This window comes from Chanodichthys erythropterus, chromosome 6 (genome assembly GCF_024489055.1).
Source record: "Chanodichthys erythropterus isolate Z2021 chromosome 6, ASM2448905v1, whole genome shotgun sequence".
Classification (NCBI taxonomy): Eukaryota; Metazoa; Chordata; class Actinopteri; order Cypriniformes; family Xenocyprididae; genus Chanodichthys; species Chanodichthys erythropterus.
Window position 1 is genome coordinate 28,315,422 of NC_090226.1, and position 20,502 is coordinate 28,335,923.

General features: G+C 41.0%; 1 protein-coding gene across 2 annotated transcripts; it reads left to right on the top strand.

Moving 5' to 3' along the window:
* The first annotated feature begins 1,275 nt into the window (after positions 1–1,275).
* comp (cartilage oligomeric matrix protein) lies at positions 1,276–19,410 on the top strand. 2 transcript variants are annotated; one of them, XM_067387435.1, is made up of 19 exons: positions 1,276–1,351; positions 3,797–3,870; positions 8,509–8,560; positions 8,654–8,802; positions 9,985–10,122; positions 10,215–10,289; positions 11,515–11,667; positions 11,754–11,858; positions 11,968–12,075; positions 12,736–12,895; positions 12,973–13,091; positions 13,381–13,433; positions 14,336–14,529; positions 15,835–16,013; positions 16,103–16,151; positions 16,237–16,433; positions 18,205–18,377; positions 18,483–18,622; positions 19,249–19,410. In XM_067387435.1, the coding sequence occupies exons 1-19, from the start codon at positions 1,276–1,278 to the stop codon at positions 19,302–19,304; spliced, it is 2,250 nt and encodes a 749-aa protein (XP_067243536.1). In that variant the 3' UTR covers positions 19,305–19,410. The 2 variants fall into 2 exon arrangements, with proteins under 2 accessions (XP_067243536.1, XP_067243537.1); XM_067387436.1 differs by having other exon boundaries at positions 8,509–8,557.
* Positions 19,411–20,502: the final 1,092 nt, after the last annotated feature.

The window sequence follows — 20,502 nt, forward strand, 5'->3', positions numbered from 1 at the left end:
TTTATGTTGTCATGGCAACAAAGTTGTTAAATTGACTGAAACTATACACAACAATTTTTTTTAAAGGTTAGTTCACCCAAAATGAAAATTCTGTCATTAATTACTCACCTTCATGTTGTTCCACACCTGTAAGACCTTTGTTCATCTTCGGAACACAAATATTTACAGAGATATATACACAGATATTTTTGAAAAAAATCAGATGGCTCAGTGAGGCCTGCATTGACAGCAATAACACTCCCTTTTTCAATGCCCAGAAAGTTACTTAAAAATATATTTAAAACAGTTCATGTGACTACAGTGGTTCAACTTTAATATTATAAAGTGACGAGAATACTTTTTGTGCGCCAAAAATAACAAAATAATGACTTTATTCCTCAATATCTAGTGATGGGTGATTTCAACACACTGCTTCATGAAGCTTTGAAGCTTTACGAATCTTTTGTTTCGATTCAGTGGTTCAGAGCACCAAAGTCCCATGATTTCAGTAAATGAGGCTTTGTTACGTCATAAATGTTTTGAAACTTCAATAGTTCACGTGAATTTGGCAGTCTGATACGTGCTCCAAACCACTGATTCAAAACAAAAGATTTGTAAAGCTTCAAAGCTTCATGAAGCAGTGTTTTGAAATCGCCCATAACTAGGTATTGTTGAAAAGTCGTTATTTTGTTATTTTTGGCACACAAAAAGTATTCTTGTTGCGTAATAATATTAAGGTTGAACCACTGTAGTCACATGAACTGTTTTAAATTGTTTTTAGTACCTTTCTGGGCATTGAAAAAGATGGAGGCCTCACTGAGCTATCGAATTTCATCAAAAATATCTTAATTTGTGTTCTGAAGATGAATGAAGGTCTTATGGGTGTGTAACGACATGAGGGTAAGTAATTAATGACAGAATTTTCATTTTTGGGTAAACTAACCCTTTAAGCTATTTTCATACTAAGTTTGTGTTAACATACTTATTGTCTATGTCTTGTGGCTTAAACAGTGAATATTTTAACAACCAACATTTGATCGTTTGTTTTGTGTGTGTGTGTGTGTGTGTGTGTGTGTGTGTGTGTGTGTGTGTGTGTGTGTGTGTGTGTGTGTGAGAGAGACTCAAATCCAAGTATTTTTTCCCGACTTTACATGTGAACCTTGGAATGGGATGAAAGGTGTGTTCTGTGAACAACCAGACTACAGATGACGTCAGAGACGTGGTATAAAAGCAGAGGAGACACAGACACACTCAGAACCTCAGATCTGCTGCCCTCCTCAGACATAGGCACTGAGCATGCTGTGGACTCTCTTGTTCAGCTGCAGCTTTTATCTGCACAGTGCTCTGGTTTCTGCTCAAGGAATATCCAGAGGTAAGTTGACTTCTGCATTCACTTTGAGTGAAAGGTTATTGAAAGACTAACCCATTCAAATATACAGGGTTTACACATCTCTGAGCAATGAACTTCCATTACTGGGGTGAGCATAAAAGGTTACACTTTATTTTAGGGTCTTTTAACTAGTTGCTTATTAGCATGCATATTACTAGAATATTGGCTATTTATTAGTACTTATTAAGCACATATTAATGCCTTATTCTGCATAACCTTATTCTACATTCTTAATCCTACCCAATACCTAAATTTAACAACTACCTTACTAACTATTAATAAGCAGTAAATTGGGAGTTTATTGTGGGAAAAATCACAGTTAATAGTTTATATATGTGTTCCCTATACTAAAGTGTTACCACATAAAATGCATATTTTTGTTATATGTTGTATATAATCAGAAATGTGAAAGTCTTTGTAGAGGAATATCTAAAATACACTGGAAGATTATTTCAGAGAGTATATTCATAACCATGTTGTATGGATTATATATAATAATGTCCTGTTTGCTCCCTCATAAATTAATAACATTATTCTACAATTTTTACAAAGCTCTTAGAAAGGTTTATGCAAAGATACAGTTTGCCAAGTAAGAAGAGAACCTATTACGTGGGTGGGTTTTGGTATACAGCTGAAAACGTTTTCATTCTAAGAATGGAAAGATCAACACCAGTCAAGATGAATAACTGATAAGTTGAGCTTATGGAATCCTGGAATGCATATGGAAAACAGTGATACCGCTAATGGAAAGAGCACACTTCCCTTCTGTTTGTCTTGACTGCCCTCTGGGGAGGGGAACCTCTGACAGAAGCCCCTTACTAGGACCCTAATCCCACCTCTGGAGCTGAAAAAGAAATGGTCTCAGGTTGATTTGATCATTCTAGTGTTGCTGCTCTTAAAATCCAGCCTCATAAATCACAACTGCAACAGTTTATCTGCTGTCATAACAACATGTTCACTCGTGAGATTAATCAAAATGACTCATGATATTTGGATTACATGTTTTGGTCATGCTTAAACACAGTTAGCTCTGGCCAAGGCAACAAACATGGATTGGGCTTTGCTATTCACAGCATAAACACTCAAAATGTGTGTTTTGAGACACAGATGTAGTTCTTGGCAAATTACTGTAATGCAGTTCCTGACTGCTATAATGTCAGATGCTGAAAAATCATCCACAGGGCCTGCAGGAAAAGTCATTATATTTTGAGTGGGGCCTTACAAGCATTAATCATGAAACTGTCCTGTTGTTCTTATATAGTTTACTGTTGATACAGTTTTAAAGGGATAGATCACCCAAACATGAATATTAACTTTTACACACCCTCATGTCATTCTAAACCTGTATGACTGTTATTATTCTGCAAAAGAAAGACATTTAACATAATCTCTAATGAGCTCAAAAATTATAATAATAATATTCAACCATAAAAGTATCATAAAAGTGTTTCATGTTATATTGTAAGATATTAGATAGCTGTGTGTAAACAGAATGAAACTTAAAGGATTAGTTCACTTTCAAATGAAAATTACCCAAAGGTTTACTTACCCTAAAGCCATCCTAGGTGTATATGTTTCTGATGAACATAACTGGAGTTATATTAATAAATATCCTGACACATCCGCGCTTTATAATGGCAGTAAGCCATAACCAAATGAGTATGAGCTGAAGAAAATGTTTCCATCCACATCCATCCATCATAAACATACTCCACACAGCTCCGGAGTGTAAATAAAGACCTTCTAAAGCGAAGCGATGCGTTTGTGTAAAAAAAAAAAAACACAAACATAACAAGTTACGAAGTAAAATATCCAGCTTCTGCCAGACCGCCTTCCGTATTCTATGTATGAAGAAAGTGTAAACTGGCGTTGTGTCAGTTAAGTTTTTCAGGATGTAGCATAAGCTTTTTGAATTGCAAAAGTTTTACACTTTCTTCGTACGCTGAATAAAGAAGGCGGTCTGGCGGAAGCTAGATATTTTACTTAATAACTTGTTAAATATGGATTTTTTTTTACACAAATGCATCACTTCACTTCAGAAGGTCTTTATTAACCCCCTGGAGCCATGTGAAGTACGTTTATGATGGATGGATGTGGATGGAGACACTTTCTTCAGCTCATAGTGACCACCATTCACTGCCATTATAAAGCATGGATGCGTCAGGATATTTATCATTATATCTCCGATTGTGTTCATCAGAAAGAAGAAAATCATATACACCTAGGATGGCTTGAGGGTGAGTAAAGCTTGGCCTGATTTTCATTTGAAAGTGAACTAATCTTTTAATACAGTGTTTAATGAAATTCTTGGTTTGGAACATGAAGGTGAGTAAATGAATAATTTTATTGGGGGGGAGAAGTACTGTTTTCGATAAATCGGTTTGTTGCTAAATCACCTTTCTAGTAATTTTACATGGTTTACTACAGATGGAGAGATTATCAAACAGATTAAAGGCACAAACCAGGAGCTTGCTGAAATCAAAGAACTACTGAAGCAACAGGTAATTCAGAAATCAAATCAAATGGGCTCATAATCTTTTTTTTTAATATACACTATATTGCCAAAAGTTTTGGGATGCCTGCCTTTATGGTGCACATGAACTTTACTGACATACCATTCTTAATAGGGATTAATATGGAGTTGGCCCACCCTTTGCAGTTATAACAGTTTCAACTCTTCTGGGAAGGCTTTCCACAATGTTTAGGAGTGTGTTTATATTCCACAGTTGACTGTGGAATATTTAGTAGTGCGGAAATTTCACAAATGGACTTATTGCACAGGTGGCAACCTATCACAGTACCATGCTTGAATTCACTGAGCGCCAGAAAGCGACCCATTCTTTCACAAATGTTTGTAGAAGCAGTCTGCATGCCTAGGTGCTTGATTTTATACACCTGTGGCCATGGAAGTGATTGGAACACCTGAATTCAATGATTTGGAGAGGTGTCTCAATACTTTTGGCAATATAGTGTATCATGACAGCATGCTGTAAGGTTAAACAACGTGATGTAAATGCTGATATCTGATATATTTGGAGGGAATTCCTTTGTTGGAATGTATATCCCTTGTATACACAGCAAAATCTCCAGAGTTCAATCAGCTCTGCTCAGAGTACATATGGTCCCTCTCTAAATACTGTTAAAATAGCACTGAAGCAGAGTTAAAGTTAATGAGATAATTAAGCAATTAATTAATTAATGATTGCACATTAGTGATGAACACCTGCTGTTAACAAGCAGAATCGCCAAAGAAAAGAGAAACACAAGAACGACAAATGACTTCAGTCACAGCCTTATTAATTGCTTAATTATCTCATTAACTTTAACTCTGCTTCAGTGTTACTTTAACACTATTTAGAGAGGGACCATATGTACTCTGCACAGAGTTGATTTAACTCTGGGGATTTTACTATGTACCACAGAGCTGTTGAACACACATAGAGCAATGTTTTCCTGGACATACAAATGGTATAACAGAAAATAAAAGCAATATTTTGAACAAAGATATGAAATTCGTGATAGAAACAATACATAAATTATTTTCATAACATTCCTGTCACAGATCCCTTGTTCCCCTGGACTCCATTTCCCATGATCCTCCTGTTCTCCACACCTGCACTCACTTCCTTCGTCAGTTCCTCATCATCACGGATCACCTGCACCTGGACTCTATTATCTGCACTCCCTTTATATTGCACTCACTCCCTTCACTCCTCGTCCGTCTTAATGTTATGTTCACGTTGTATGTTTGGTTCCTCTTGCCTCTTGGATTAAAGTATTATGTATTGTGGAAATCCGTACCTGCCTCATCTCTTCAAACCAGTACAACTGTAACAGAAAGACGGACCTATACCATTGGATTTCCACAAGAAGATGGAGACTTTGACCAGCTCCCTGGCTCCTGCGCCTCCAACGCCTCTCACCCTGTCACCCGGCGATCGCCTTATCGGGCTCTTCCAGATTGGACGTTCACTGGAGAGGTATGTGGAGGAGTTCGTAGAGCTAGCTTTTCTGACTAACTGGTCTGAGGCACGTTTAATCACCCTGTTTCTGGACGGACTGGACGAGAACACTATCCGTTTTTATGAACCTGAAGATTATTTTTCCCTGAACGAAACCATTAATCTAATTTTATATTTAAACGGATCTAGTTTCTATTGTGATGAGGTTCAGGATATGTGTTCATCTCGTCCAGTCTCTCCTGAAACACGGGTGGCCAGGCCAGTTGGTCAGCCTGCCTCTCCCTCCGCATATCCCTCCAGTGAACTGATTTCCTGGTCAACGCTGGACCCACACTCCTCAATTGGGTCCAGAAAGCAGCGGAGGAGGAAGCAGCCCGCTCCAGTCTTTCCAGAGCCCGCTCCAGTCTTTCCAGAGCCCGCTCCAGTCTTTCCAGAGCCCGCTCCAGTCTCTCCAGAGCCCGCTCCAGTCTCTCCAGAGCCCGCTCCAGTCTCTCCAGAGCCCGCTCCAGTCTCTCCAGAGCCCGCTCCAGTCTCTCCAGAGCCCGCTCCAGTCTCTCCAGAGCCCGCTCCAGTCTCTCCAGAGCCCGCTCCAGTCTCTCCAGAGCCCGCTCCAGTCTCTCCAGAGCCCGCTCCAGTCTCTCCAGAGCCCGCTCCAGTATCTCCAGAGCCCGCTCCAGTATCTCCAGAGCCCGCTCCAGTATCTCCAGAGCCCGCTCCAGTATCTCCAGAGCCCGCTCCAGTATCTCCAGAGCCCGCTCCAGTCTCTCCAGAGCCCGCTCCAGTCTCTCCAGAGCCCGCTCCAGTCTCTCCAGAGCCCGCTCCAGTCTCTCCAGAGCCCGCTCCAGTCTCTCCAGAGCCCGCTCCAGTCTCTCCAGAGCCCGCTCCAGTCTCTCCAGAGCCCGCTCCAGTCTCTCCAGAGCCCGCTCCAGTCTCTCCAGAGCCCGCTCCAGTCTCTCCAGAGCCCGCTCCTGTATCTCCAGAGCCCGCTCCTGTATCTCCAGAGCCCGCTCCTGTATCTCCAGAGCCCGCTCCTGTATCTCCAGAGCCCGCTCCTGTATCTCCAGAGCCCGCTCCTGTATCTCCAGAGCCCGCTCCAACCCTGTGCGAGCCGCCAGATCTGGACTGGCTTATTGACTTTTTTAACGAGCCCTCAGCTCCAGCCGCCGCCTACGAGCCCTCAGCTCCAGCCGCCGCCTACGAGCCCTCAGCTCCAGCCGCCGCCTACGAGCCCTCAGCTCCAGCCGCCGCCTACGAGCCCTCAGCTCCAGCCGCCGCCTACGAGCCCTCAGCTCCAGCCGCCGCCTACGAGCCCTCAGCTCCAGCCGCCGCCTACGAGCCCTCAGCTCCAGCCGCCGCCTACGAGCCCTCAGCTCCAGCCGCCGCCTACGAGCCCTCAGCTCCAGCCGCCGCCTACGAGCCCTCAGCTCCAGCCGCCGCCTACGAGCCCTCAGCTCCAGCCGCCGCCTACGAGCCCTCAGCTCCAGCCGCCGCCTACGAGCCCTCAGCTCCAGCCGCCGCCGCCGAGCCCTCAGCTCCAGCCGCCTACGAGCCCTCAGCTCCAGCCGCCGCCGCCGAGCCTGCCGCTCCAGCCGCCGCCGCCGCGCCTGCCGCTCCAGCCGCCGCCGCCGAGCCTGCCGCTCCAGCCGCCGCCGCCGAGCCTGCCGCTCCAGCCGCCGCCGCCGAGCCTGCCGCTCCAGCCGCCGCCGCCGAGCCCGCCGCTCCAGCCGCCGCCGCCGAGCCCACAGCTCCAGCCGCCGCCGCCGAGCCAAGTTCTCCAGCCTCCGCCGCCGAGCCAAGTTCTCCAGCCTCCGCCGCCGAGCCAAGTTCTCCAGCCTCCGCCGCCGAGCCAAGTTCTCCAGCCGCCGCCGCCGAGCCAAGTTCTCCAGTCTCCGCCGCCGAGCCAAGTTCTCCAGTCTCCGCCGCCGAGCCAAGTTCTCCAGTCTCCGCCGCCGAGCCAAGTTCTCCAGTCTCCGCCGCCGAGCCAAGTTCTCCAGTCTCCGCCGCCGAGCCAAGTTCTCCAGTCTCCGCCGCCGAGCCAAGTTCTCCAGTCTCCGCCGCCGAGCCAAGTTCTCCAGTCTCCGCCGCCGAGCCAAGTTCTCCAGTCTCCGCCGCCGAGCCAAGTTCTCCAGTCTCCGCCGCCGAGCCAAGTTCTCCAGTCTCCGCCGCCGAGCCAAGTTCTCCAGTCTCCGCCGCCGAGCCAAGTTCTCCAGTCTCCGCCGCCGAGCCAAGTTCTCCAGTCTCCGCCGCCGAGCCAAGTTCTCCAGTCTCCGCCGCCGAGCCAAGTTCTCCAGTCTCCGCCGCCGAGCCAAGTTCTCCAGTCTCCGCCGCCGAGCCAAGTTCTCCAGTCTCCGCCGCCAAACCAGCTCCATGCTCCTCCACCCACACATTGACTTTATTCCTTGGACTCCTCTATATGATCCTTAACCTCTCGAAGTATTTTTTGGGGGGGGGCCAAGTACCCGTGGGTGGGGGACATGTGGGCGCCACACATGTGGGTGGGCCTCTGACGTGGCCTGCCAAGGCTCCTGACCCGCCGTGGCCTGCCAAGGCTCCTGACCCGCCGTGGCCTGCCAAGGCTCCTGACCCGCCGTGGCCTGCCAAGGCTCCTGACCCGCCGTGGCCTGCCAAGGCTCCTGACCCGCCGTGGCCTGCCAAGGCTCCTGACCCGCCATGGCTCATGGATCCGCCCTGGAGACCTCCACTCCAGTCCACTCATCCCCCGGCACCTGCATGAGGTCTCCAGGGCGCCCGCCCCCCCCTCCCGGTTATTCTATTTACGGCGCGAGGACGCGCCTACCGGGAGGGGGAGGTACTGTCACAGATCCCTTGTTCCCCTGGACTCCATTTCCCATGATCCTCCTGTTCTCCACACCTGCACTCACTTCCCTCGTCAGTTCCTCATCATCACGGATCACCTGCACCTGGACTCTATTATCTGCACTCCCTTTATATTGCACTCACTCCCTTCACTCCTCGTCCGTCTTAATGTTATGTTCACGTTGTATGTTTGGTTCCTCTTGCCTCTTGGATTAAAGTATTATGTATTGTGGAAATCCGTACCTGCCTCATCTCTTCAAACCAGTACAACTGTAACAATTCCTGCCTATTAAAAAGTTCAATCACATTTTAGTTATACGTTCTTAAATAATACTGACATATGAACTATTTGTTTTATAGATACAGGAAATTGTTTTCCTGAAGAACACGGTTATGGAGTGTGAAGCCTGTGGTGAGGAATTCTAAGCTTATTATTACATCCGATTTATAATTGAGATTCTAACTGCTAAATATCGGATATTCTTTCTTTCTTATCTCCTTGTAGGCATGAGAACAGTAGATCCACAGCCTTTATGTGATCCCAACCCTTGCCACGCTGGTGTGGAATGCATTATGACACCCAGTGGCATCAAGTGTGGTCCGTGCCCTGAGGGCATGACAGGAAATGGAACTCACTGTACTGATGTTGATGAGGTGAGTGGGCTGCTTGGGCTGAATTAGTGTGAATTCCAATCAGAAGTGACCATCCTTACTCACTCCAAAGGGAAATTGTGTCTTAAAAGGTAGCAGTTTGGATGCTTGGTGATTTGTGTGTGTGTGTGTGTTTGTGTGTATGTGTGTGTTCCCACTCTGCTCTCAACGTTATAAAACTTCTTCTTCTTTTGACTCTGCAAGTAGTCATTTTTACCTACCGTATCTACTATTAAACATATTTCTTACCAATGTAACTAAGTTTCATATGAAATGCATGACAAATATGTGTTTACAGGGTTATAGTTAACTAAAACAAAATGTTACTTAAAATACAATAAATGCTAACTGAAATTCATTAATTTCAGCTAGATATCAAAGCAACTATTTCTCATTTTTCATTTAGTTCATCTTGATGTACTAAAATAACTAAAACTGAAATAAAATTAACTATATTAATAACAATTAATAACTAAAAATGAATAACTATTATTAACTAAAATCTATACAGACAATAAAAAACCTGTAACTAATAAAATGAAAAAAAAAAAAAAAAACATAAGAAAATGTAAACTTTACCTAAAACTAAAATTCAATAAATAAATAAATGCAAAATATTAAAGAATATAATACTAAAATAACACAGGTGTTTAATATATCAAAACAAAACAAAACAACTCATACAACTTATATTATTCTATTTATTCATGATCTCAAACTCTCCTGCCATCTAGCTTTAAAATACATCGCAAGGACGATAAAATTGTTAAAATTACTTCCTCACATTGACCATCGCACATACTCTTCACTAACAGTCTTGTGGAAGGGCCCTTCATGAAGGTATTCAGTTATTCGGTTTTGTTTGGATCTGCCTTTCGAATGATGTCCCCTTCCCGAAGTGCCTTTCAAGGGAGCATTTTGAATTTGCTCAACAACTTGAATTATTTTATTTATGTTAACTCAAACTCTTCCATCTAGTTTTTAAATTAATCGCAAAGACTCTTCACCCTGGGTCACATGACCATAAATGGTAAAAATTGCTTCCTCATGTAGTATGTACCCTTCAGTAACTGACTTGTGGAAGGGGCCCTTTATGAAGGGATTCACTTTCATTTGCAATGCCACTACAAATGGCATCCTCTTCCTGAAGTGCAATTGTATTTCACTAATGTTTCTTGTGTACAGTGTGCTGTAATGCCATGTCACATGGGGGTGAGATGCATTAACACATCACCTGGTTTTCGCTGTGGCCCCTGTCCAGCTGGGTACATAGGCCCCCAGGTGCAGGGGGTCGGACTCGCCTATGCATCTGCCAATAAGCAGGTATCATTTCTATATGAGAATATTTCAATTATTCAGATGTAGGCAATCAATGGATAAAATGTTTGAAATTAAATGTAAACTCTTATATGCAGGTCTGCACAGACAATAACGAGTGTGAGAACTCAAATGCAGGCTGCGTGGAGAACTCCAACTGCATCAACACACCAGTGAGTGATGCTTTATGGTCTTTTGGTCTCAGCAGCACAGCAGTGTCAAAAACAGTGGTTTGCAGGCCAAAAATTGGTTCTGGTCTGATACACTGTAAAAAGAGACTTCTGCTAGTAGTTACTAACTTCTACCTGATCTGACACAAAAAAATTGTATCAACTAATGTGGTGAGGCAAGGAACCATTAAGGAATAGTTTGACTTGAATCATTTAATGTGCCCACATGAAGCACAATGGTTAAAAATGTTTTCAGTAAAGGGTCACAGATATGACATGCGCAAAAATTTGATAAAAAGAAAAAAAAAAAAAACACTTCCCTTACCTTTTATTCATGTCAAAATATATGCATCATGTCAAAATATGTGCGACTAAGCCTATACCAAGATTCATTGCACACCAGGGATGACTAAAAATTTTTGAAAGAAAATGCTGGATTACACTTTTAAATGTAAGTATAGACCCATCTTTGATTTTTAACAGGAATGAAAGCAAGGCTGTGAGGGATAGACATACATCTCTTCAGTGGGTTGTACTGATAATTAATATCTTTGGATTGTCCTGTTGACGAAACTCTACAAAACTGTCTTTTCAAGAAATTTCAGTACACTGAAAAAACAGCAGATGCCATTTAAAATTGTAAGGTTGTCCCTCACAACCTTGGTTTCATATCTGTCATGGTGCTGCTCTGAATAAGATCTCTTGGATTTCAGCTTACTTGCATATCTAATGATACAATTTTTTTTTTTTTTTTTTTTAAGTACTGGTTCAAATGACATAAAAGATATTGACATATTTTTACCAAGATACAATTTTATAGATAATTTATGTTAATTTATGTCCATTATGTACATAAATGGAACAACATAGTTCAAGTTGTGAACCCTTTTTTGTTTTCAGACAGTTGAATATAACTTTCAAAGAAGTCCAGTACAAACATTACCGGTGCTCATCAATGGCAACTGTCACAGCTGCTAGGTGACAAAAGCAATCCACTGTCAGATCGTCCTATTTAACAATGCTCAGTTTGAAGCTTTTGAAGGATGCAACCTCTGAATTGGGTCACAGCTATTGTGTTGGGTCACCACAATACAACATATAAACTAATCAAACCAGTTGATAACCACTGGTCTACAAAGTTTGAGAAATGGATTTATATTGATCAGTGGGATCATCGTTCTTTATATTACACACCTTGTCTATATGAATCATTGTGTGTTTATGACAGGGCTCTTTCCGTTGTGGTCGCTGTAAGACTGGTTTTGTTGGGGATCAGGTGAAAGGCTGCAAACCTGAGCGGGCTTGTGGTAATGGTCAGCCCAATCCTTGCCATGCCAGCGCAGAATGCATTGTTCACCGTGATGGACAGATTGAATGTGCAGTAAGTCAACGATCATGTTTCACACCTGCAACAAATGCAAACCCCTATAAAGATGTGACTGGTCTAACTGATATAATCTGTTTTAGTGTGGAGTTGGGTGGGCTGGGAATGGATACTTATGTGGAACAGACACTGATATTGATGGCTTTCCTGATGAAAAGTTGGAATGTGTGGAAAGAAACTGTGCAAAGGTAAACAAAATAAAATCATGAATAAACATTTATTGCAATAAGCATTAAGTAAAATCAAAGTAAAAAGTGAAGAACTCAGTGGTGAGATCTCAGTAAAATGGTTTTCTAGGACAATTGCCTCACCGTTCCAAACTCCGGCCAAGAAGATGCAGACAAAGATAACATCGGTGATGCATGCGATGATGATGCAGATGGAGATGGGATCCTAAACACAGAGGTAAGAGGTTAACTGCAGTGTTATAATATCACTAGATAAATGTAAGCTTTGTTTTAATACCTGATGAGCTACCTTGCTGTCTGCTGCCTGCATAGACAGCTGCCTTCTAAGGAAGCATCCTAATCCAAATGAAACGTCATTCAAGTAACTGAACTGGACCTTGACAGCAACATAGTGTCGGCCCAGATCCGGCCCACATCTGGTCCGTGTGTAATCCACATGTACCAGATGTGGGCCGGATCTGGGCCACACTATGTTGCTGTCTGGGGAACATTCTACATAGGCAACAGTTTCACACAGCGTACAAAAAAACTGCATGTAAATGGAAAGGAGACTTGACTCACTATTGATTACAACAAAGTTTGATGTTAGCATGTTGCTAAGCTAATATTACACTTAAAAGATTACATTAAAATGCATATCACAGACAAAGCTCATTGAGAGGAATTCCTAGATTGCCTTCTTCGTAAATATATGTGTGATGCTGCCTAAGAATTTGCTCAAAAGCTATCTTATAAGGTTGCTGCTTAACTTTTAAAACATACTTTAAAGTGGGAAAATGTCCAATGTTGTCTAGATAGGCAGCTCACTAAGATTTGGTGAGCTGTAATCTCCAACTACAACTTATCATGACCTTCTTACTGCTTACTTCTTTGATAGGACAACTGTGTGCTCGTCCCCAATGTCAATCAGAAGAATATTGATCAGGATGATTATGGAGACGCTTGTGATAATTGCCGTCTGATGAAAAACAATGACCAGAAGGACACAGATAGTGATGGTCAGGGTGATGAATGTGATGATGACATTGACGGGGATGGTAAGACTTTAGATGTTTCTTTCATTGGCTTACTATGAACATCTGCATTGGTCCAACTGAGAAGATTTGCTTTCCAGGAATAAAAAATGATGAGGATAATTGCAAAAAGGTGCCAAACCGTGACCAGAAAGATAGAGATGGTGATAATGTTGGTGATGCTTGTGACAGCTGTCCCTATGTCCGCAACCCTGATCAGGTCTGATTAACACCCTACACTAAGTCTGACTTAATTTCTCACTTGTAATTTCTCTTTTTACCTATAACGGTTTGATGTCAGAGTTTGATTTTAGAGTGCACACCCAAGTCAGTTAAAAAAAAGTGGTCCGGGTGTGGTCTTGCAAACCTTTGAGATCTGGTTGTCCAGACTCAAAAGTACAATGTAAAAAAGACACTGAGTGATGAAGGTGGAATCAAACTCTAAATCCAAGAAATTGAGGTATAAAAAGAGCCTATGTAACTCATGATTCTTCTTCTTTCTGCTACAGATGGATGTGGATAATGATTTAATTGGCGATCCTTGTGACACCAACAAAGACAGGTATTACAAAACTCCAACAGAGGGTATGCAAAGATATCACTTTCCCGCTGGAACGCGCTCCCTCAGCTGGACTGAGTGGCAAAAGAACTTGCGGCATGACTGGATTTAATAGGGGAAACTGCGAAAACGTTAGTAAAACAAACGATTACACTAAATGTTGGGCTCAAAATGTTCCTTATAACATGTCACAGAAACCTAATCCATGGGTATTGACGTGCAGCCAGGAATCGTGTTTCCTGACATTTATATGTGCCTGATTTCGATGCCAGGGAAATACATAAAGCAAATCTGCCTGTGAACGCTTTATATAAATACAATATAGGTAGGTCTAAATCAGAGTGATCACTTATATTAATGTTATATATTTCGTCATATCGTCTAGCCCTAAAACTTGTATAGTTTTTGTCCGTGTTTATTTTAAAAACACCCAATTATGCAGAATATAAGATGCTAAATATTTAATTGATGAGTTGTCAACACAATATATAACAATACAATGTAGAGGGTATGATTTTACCCCAAAATCCAATATTTTGACATAAAATTATAACTGCAAAACATATTTCTTTGCCTGGAGTCTAGCTGTTTCTGTGAATTGCAGCGACCAATTTGCTTCTTTTTTCTGTAGCTTTCGGCAGTCTGTAAAAATATATCTCAGATTTTGTGTCGGATCTATTTGTACAGTCAGTCGCAAAGCCCTTTTCTGTTTTGGATGTGATTTTCCGTTTTACGGCATTCACGCTGAAAACCAATGCTGCCACTCAGTCTTTTGCCACTTAATGGGCGTGACCACAGTCATAACGGTTGACAGTGATGTCACGTGCATATCCTCTATTGTTGATTCACATTGGTAACACCCATGACCAGAATGTTCAATCCAATGCTATGGTCTCTATTCTCAGTGATGGAGATGGACATCAGGACTCTCGAGACAACTGTCCTGCAGTTATCAACAGCTCCCAGCTAGACACAGACAAGGATGGCATTGGAGATGAATGTGATGATGATGATGACAATGATGGCATTCCTGATCTCCTTCCACCTGGTCCAGACAACTGTCGTCTGATTCCAAACCCACTGCAGGAGGACTTTGATGGTCAGGTTTTAAACCTTGGAAACCTCACTTTACACCAAACTGTTATACTAATACCATTATTCTGAATAAAATAATATCCTGTTCAAAAAATCAGTGTTTTGGATGATGGTTCCCAATATGGAATGCTGGTGTCCCCACCAGCCTTCTTAAAGGTGCAGTATGTAGGATTTCTGTCCGCTAGAGGTCGCTAGAGGCCTATTCAAAACAAAGGTGTAGCTTGATGATGCCAAGTTTTTGAGTGTGGAATCTTGGGACATGTGGTCTTCACCTCAACGGATGGTGCAAAAGAATTGGGATAGGACTCGGGAAGAAATCATGTTCATGGATGTGATTATTAATGTTACTGTAGTATGAAGCAGAGCAGGACCGAGTGTTGTGGGAGCTAAACAAGGCAGCTAGAGTAATTACGCAACACACGCCTCACGAGCAGCGGGACTTTTATTATGCCACAGTCGCCAGCGCCACTTCTGCTTTTCCGGTTATGAGTATGAGGTAACGCAGCTCTGTATATCATATTAGATACATTTGAGTGTGTTGAAAATTATGTTAGAACGTTACTCTGTGTTCGCTCCGCAGCTGCTGTGAGACACTTGTTGCACACTGCATTAAGACAGATCGATTTTACTAGATGGTTTGTGTTGATAAATGGCATGCAATTAATTTTAAAACGTATTGTATGATGGAGAAAATTCTGTATTACTGTTACTAAAAATAAAGCTGCATCTGATTATGCTATGTTAGCTACTTCACAAAATAGTGTTTTTCTCGGAGGCATGGTAAAGCATGGTACTCGCAAAAAATCAAGAAAATTAGATTTAAACAAACGTGTTGAGCTATATAACAATAATTAGTTTTCTGTCTATAAATGTAACCAAACAGTTGATCTCTTGTCTATTAAAACGTGTAATACATTAAAGCGTCTTTGGTGTTTCCATGGTTTCTTCAAAATAAAACCGGAAATTGCAATTTTCTCATGATTTACAAATAGTTGGAAACATTTGGGATATTGTAAGTACTCAAGTGAACAAAATATATAACACTGGCCTAGTGGTTTTTGGATATTTTACTGCGAAAAATCTTATATATTGCACCTTTTAACTAGTTTAACTGAAAAGACTTTATCAACAAATTTAACAACAAACCAACACTCGGCAGCAACTGGCCTAGACTAGAATGGATTTTTTTTCAGCCGGGTTACAACCCTGCTTGGGGTTGGATCTTCAGATATTTTCTGATCTTGTTGGCTTGTCATGTGTATGTCAAATCACAATCATCTGCATAATTTTTTTGACTCTTGTTTTGCAGGTGATGGGATTGGAAATGTTTGTGAGAATGACTTTGACAATGACACATTTAGCGACAACATTGATGTTTGTCCTGAGAATGCTGAGGTCACTCTCACCGACTTCAGAACCTATCAGACTGTAGTTCTAGATCCAGAGGGTGATGCACAGATCGATCCAAACTGGGTGGTGCTTAATCAGGTCTGTCTGCCCCTTTCTGCCTCATAGATGGTGGCAGTCAAAGTTCTCACAGTGTAAACTTACTAAGGAATGCTCATCCTTTTTTACAGGGAAGAGAGATTGTTCAGACCATGAACAGTGACCCTGGACTCGCTGTAGGTAAGAAACTATGACAAGGAAAATCAGCATAGTAAATGTGCTGTCAAGTTGATTCCAAGCTTATCCCCTCTGGTTACTCCAACAGGCTACACGGCATTTAATGGTGTAGACTTCGAAGGGACATTTCATGTGAATACTGAGACAGATGATGACTATGCAGGCTTTATCTTTGGCTATCAGGACAGCTCAAGCTTCTACGTGGTAATGTGGAAACAAGTCGAGCAGATTTACTGGCAAGCTAACCCTTTCCGAGCTGTAGCTGAGCCTGGTATCCAACTAAAGGTGTGATATGGTTTCTTTAAGTGCAATTCAACTCAATTCACATTTATTTGTATTTTCACAATACATATAGTTTCAAAGCAGCTTTACAGAAAATGCATGTCAACATTACAATACAGAGGTGACTGTGTCCAAATTATGTAATTTCAGAAATGTATATATACAACAGTTATCAAACAATGTATTAATTTAAGGCAGAAACAACGAGCTCATTGAAGTAATGAATACATGTTAACAATGATTAGGATATATAGCAAAATTTGGACATTTCTGGATGACCATGCATGTTAATCCAGATTTTGCATCATCTGAAGTCCTTGCAGAGAGGTTGGGGTCATCTCTCCACAGGTGTTGAGGCATCTGAAGTCTTCATAAGAGGCTGGATCCAAACTGGAGCTGATGTATTCTCTAGTCAAAATAAAAAAAGCAAATGGAGAATAATTAGCATAGCAGCAGATAACATTAGGCAAAGATAATCATGTGCATTTGATCTGATATAACTGGAGTACAAGAATATGAGATACAATATTGGCCAAAAATATGTCTTTAATCTAGATTTAAACTGGGAGAGTGAGTCTGAGCCCCAAACATTATCAGGAAGGCTATTCCAGAGTTTAGGAGCCAAATGTAAAAACGTTCTCCCTCCTTTAGTGGACTTAGATATCCTGGGTACTACCAAAAGTTCAGAGTTTGGTTATTTTAAAGAGCGTGAAGGATTATAGGGCGATAGAAGATTGGTTAAATACACAGGAGCTAAACCATTTATGGCCTTATAGGTCTGTAGGAACATTTTATAATTGATACAGAACTTAATAGGTAACCAGTGTAGAGTAGGGGTTGAACGACTTCAGGTTTTTTAAAGTCGACATTTCTGTGATTAAAGTTGAGTCGACGTTGACTAGTCGATGACGTCATTAATGAACAAATAAGGGGCCGTTCACACAGTTTTTCCATTCCAATGCTTTCCTTTTCTATTGTTCTTCCATGTAAATACGCACTAGACGGATTTGTATATGACCGTTGCGCTCATGTCTTGCATCTTTTGCAGCATCTCGCGCATAACACAGCGTTCTAAAAATGCAGTGTTCAAGTTCAAATCAGAGTACTCTGGGATCGGGCCAAAATTCCGAACCCGGAGCCCTCCCCACGGACAGCATGCTAAATATGCATAACTTTACTCTATTTAATTATATGTAAATGTGAAACTGTGTATAGTGAAGCTGTGTGTTATAGTTACTAAGAGATATATGCTAGAACTAAGCTATTTTATTGATAAATCATAGAACAGTGTTGATAATAATGATTCTGTATGCACGCAATCTATCTGCACACTACTGTCGGTGTGTGTGCATGTAGCCACGCATTTTAGAATAGCGACTAACTTACCTATACAATAAATTGTGCATTCACCCGATGAATATTGAGCATCCAGATGGTATAATCAAACATATCTTGTGAAGTGCTTTCAGAGTATGCATTTATTTGTCATTAACTGTTGGATATGGATCATAAAGGTGGACTTCAAAGATTTCTTATCCTGTTGTGCCATGACCAGCGACTATGCTATGATGCTTTAAGCATGATTTTGACGAGTATTAAAGTCGACTAGTTGATTTGTTGGTGCTAACCCTGAGTCTAGAGATAATAAAATTGGTGCTATATGATCATATTTTCTTGACCTAGTAAGAACTCTAGTGTGGCAGAGGTAAGTACAGAGCGACAACTTGTAGTGGTTAGATAAAATATAGTATAATTTTCTTTATTCTGTTGGTAGGCAGTGAAATCAGACACAGGGCCTGGAGAAAACTTGCGGAATTCACTCTGGCACACAGGTGACTCAACTAACCAGGTGAAACTCTTGTGGAAAGATTCCAGGAATGTTGGCTGGAAAGACAAGACTTCTTACCGCTGGTTCCTGCAGCACAGACCCCAAGAAGGCTATATTAGGTATAATCAGATTGGACAATGTTTAATTTACAAAGCCTTCTGTTATTTATTTGCAATATTGTCCTATGCATGTTCAAATAAATACTCTGCATATCTTGGATGCAGGGTTCGGTTCTATGAAGGTCAGCAGATGGTGGCAGACACAGGAATTATTATTGACACAACCATGAGAGGAGGCAGACTGGGAGTTTTCTGCTTCTCCCAGGAGAACATCATCTGGGCCAATCTGCGCTACAGATGCAACGGTCAGTTCTTGTGATAAAATATATTAGCATATATTAGAAAATAAACAAGTATACACTCACTCAAAGGTATTACTGTCAGGCCTACACATAATCTGAAATCCCAACATTCACTAAGTTATACAGATCCTCAACCACTTGCTTGCTCATTTGAAAAAACTTAAACCTACCAACAGGAGTTTCTCCCAGCTGTTTAACATATTTTACTATTTTTAAAGTTATCATGAAATAATAATAATATTAACAATAAAAATTTATTTTTATTTATATACATTCCAGTCTTTTTTAGAATGATTCATTGAAGCATGTTATTCCAAATTTATGACAGAAAGTAATTCATAATTTCACAATAATTCCTCTTTGGGTGACCACTTTTCATGATCCATTTACAATTGGACTATCGATGAATATCCTTTCACTTGGAATACTTTAAATACATTCTGCAAAATCCAGCAGATATTTCTTTCTTGAAAAAAAAAAAGAAAAGGAAAAAGGTGCAGAGTCATTCATTTTCCCCTTATTATTAAGGTTTTATATGTTTTTTATGAGTATACAAAATTCACAGTCTCTGAAGAGAGAATTATTAAATCAACTGTTGTATTTTTTTTTTTTTTTTTTTTTTTTTGCAGATACAATCCCAGAGGACTTTGAGACATTCAGAACCCAGCAAATCCAGCTTTTTTGAATCCAGCTTTTCTGAACCAAAAGCAGAGCTCTTTTTTTACAAGGTTAATGTGTTTTGAGTTGTATATTTCTGTCATGTGTGTCATATTTTATACTCCTTTTTTTTTTTTTTTTACTTTATGAACAACAGTAGACAAGCCTTCTTTAAAACCCCAAATGATAGACAGATACACTGATGACACTGCATTAGCACTGAGGTCACAAACACCAGAATTTAAATATATATATATATATATATATATATATATATATATATATATATATATATATATATATATGTGTGTGTATTTTAAAAACACATACAGAAATACAGGTTACAAAATATAAATTATATAACAAGAAGGCTCTGATATATGTAGCTGAGACATCATGCACATCCATATTTAGCTTTTTTTTTTTCTGTCTGAGAAAGGAAAAGGACCAGCAAAAACGACAAAGACGAAATCAGTTCCTTCTACAATCAGTTACCACAAATAGGAGACAAAGATGATCACACCAGCACAGCGACTATAGAAATGGGCATCTGGATAGATCCAACCCAATGAAAGCTCTAGACAACCACAAATTATATGTCCTAATATACCGTTAATTCCAATAAAGAGCAAGCACTGTTTATGCTCACAAATTGAAAGATCACAAGATTTGATGTGCATTCTGTAATCTAAAACTCTCATGAGTGGCTTGTTTACAATGTCTTTTAATACCTCTTATCCTTCCTTAAGTGAAATGGCAGTTGACAAAATAAAAAATATATCATCGTTACAGAAAGAAATCGATATAGATGGCACTTAGTTTATGCTAATGTTATGAAAGGGGAAGGGTTATTATACTGGTCAGCGCTATCCTATGGGTCACTATCATTATGTTTATCAAGAAGTACATCCCATCTAGTCAACTAAGTCCTTATTAGTCTTAATGGTATGGACATGGTAATCATGGTAACTAACTGCTCAGCAGTTCTATTAAGGCTTAAAGGGGAATTTATGCTAAAGGGGCTTTGCTCTCACACAAATAATCAGGACACAAATTAACAAGTCCAACATACACATAAGTGCTGTTAGCTAAAACTGCTCCAATAAAATGCCCCAAACAGGCAGTTTGGCTGCATGCTGCATCAACAACAGCTTATTTGAGCAATAAACACATGCAGTCTGCCCACATCTCCTAATGTTTAACATGGTAAAGCAACAAACAGACTG

Bases quoted from the DNA above. Each gene is read 5' to 3' on its own strand.
- comp (XM_067387435.1), top strand. From the start codon at position 1,276: ATGCTGTGGACTCTCTTGTTCAGCTGCAGCTTTTATCTGCACAGTGCT. The intron at 8,561-8,653 runs GTGAGGAATTCT...ATCTCCTTGTAG, and splicing joins TATGGAGTGTGAAGCCTGTG to GCATGAGAACAGTAGATCCA. The intron at 10,290-11,514 runs GTGAGTGATGCT...TGTTTATGACAG, and splicing joins CCAACTGCATCAACACACCA to GGCTCTTTCCGTTGTGGTCG.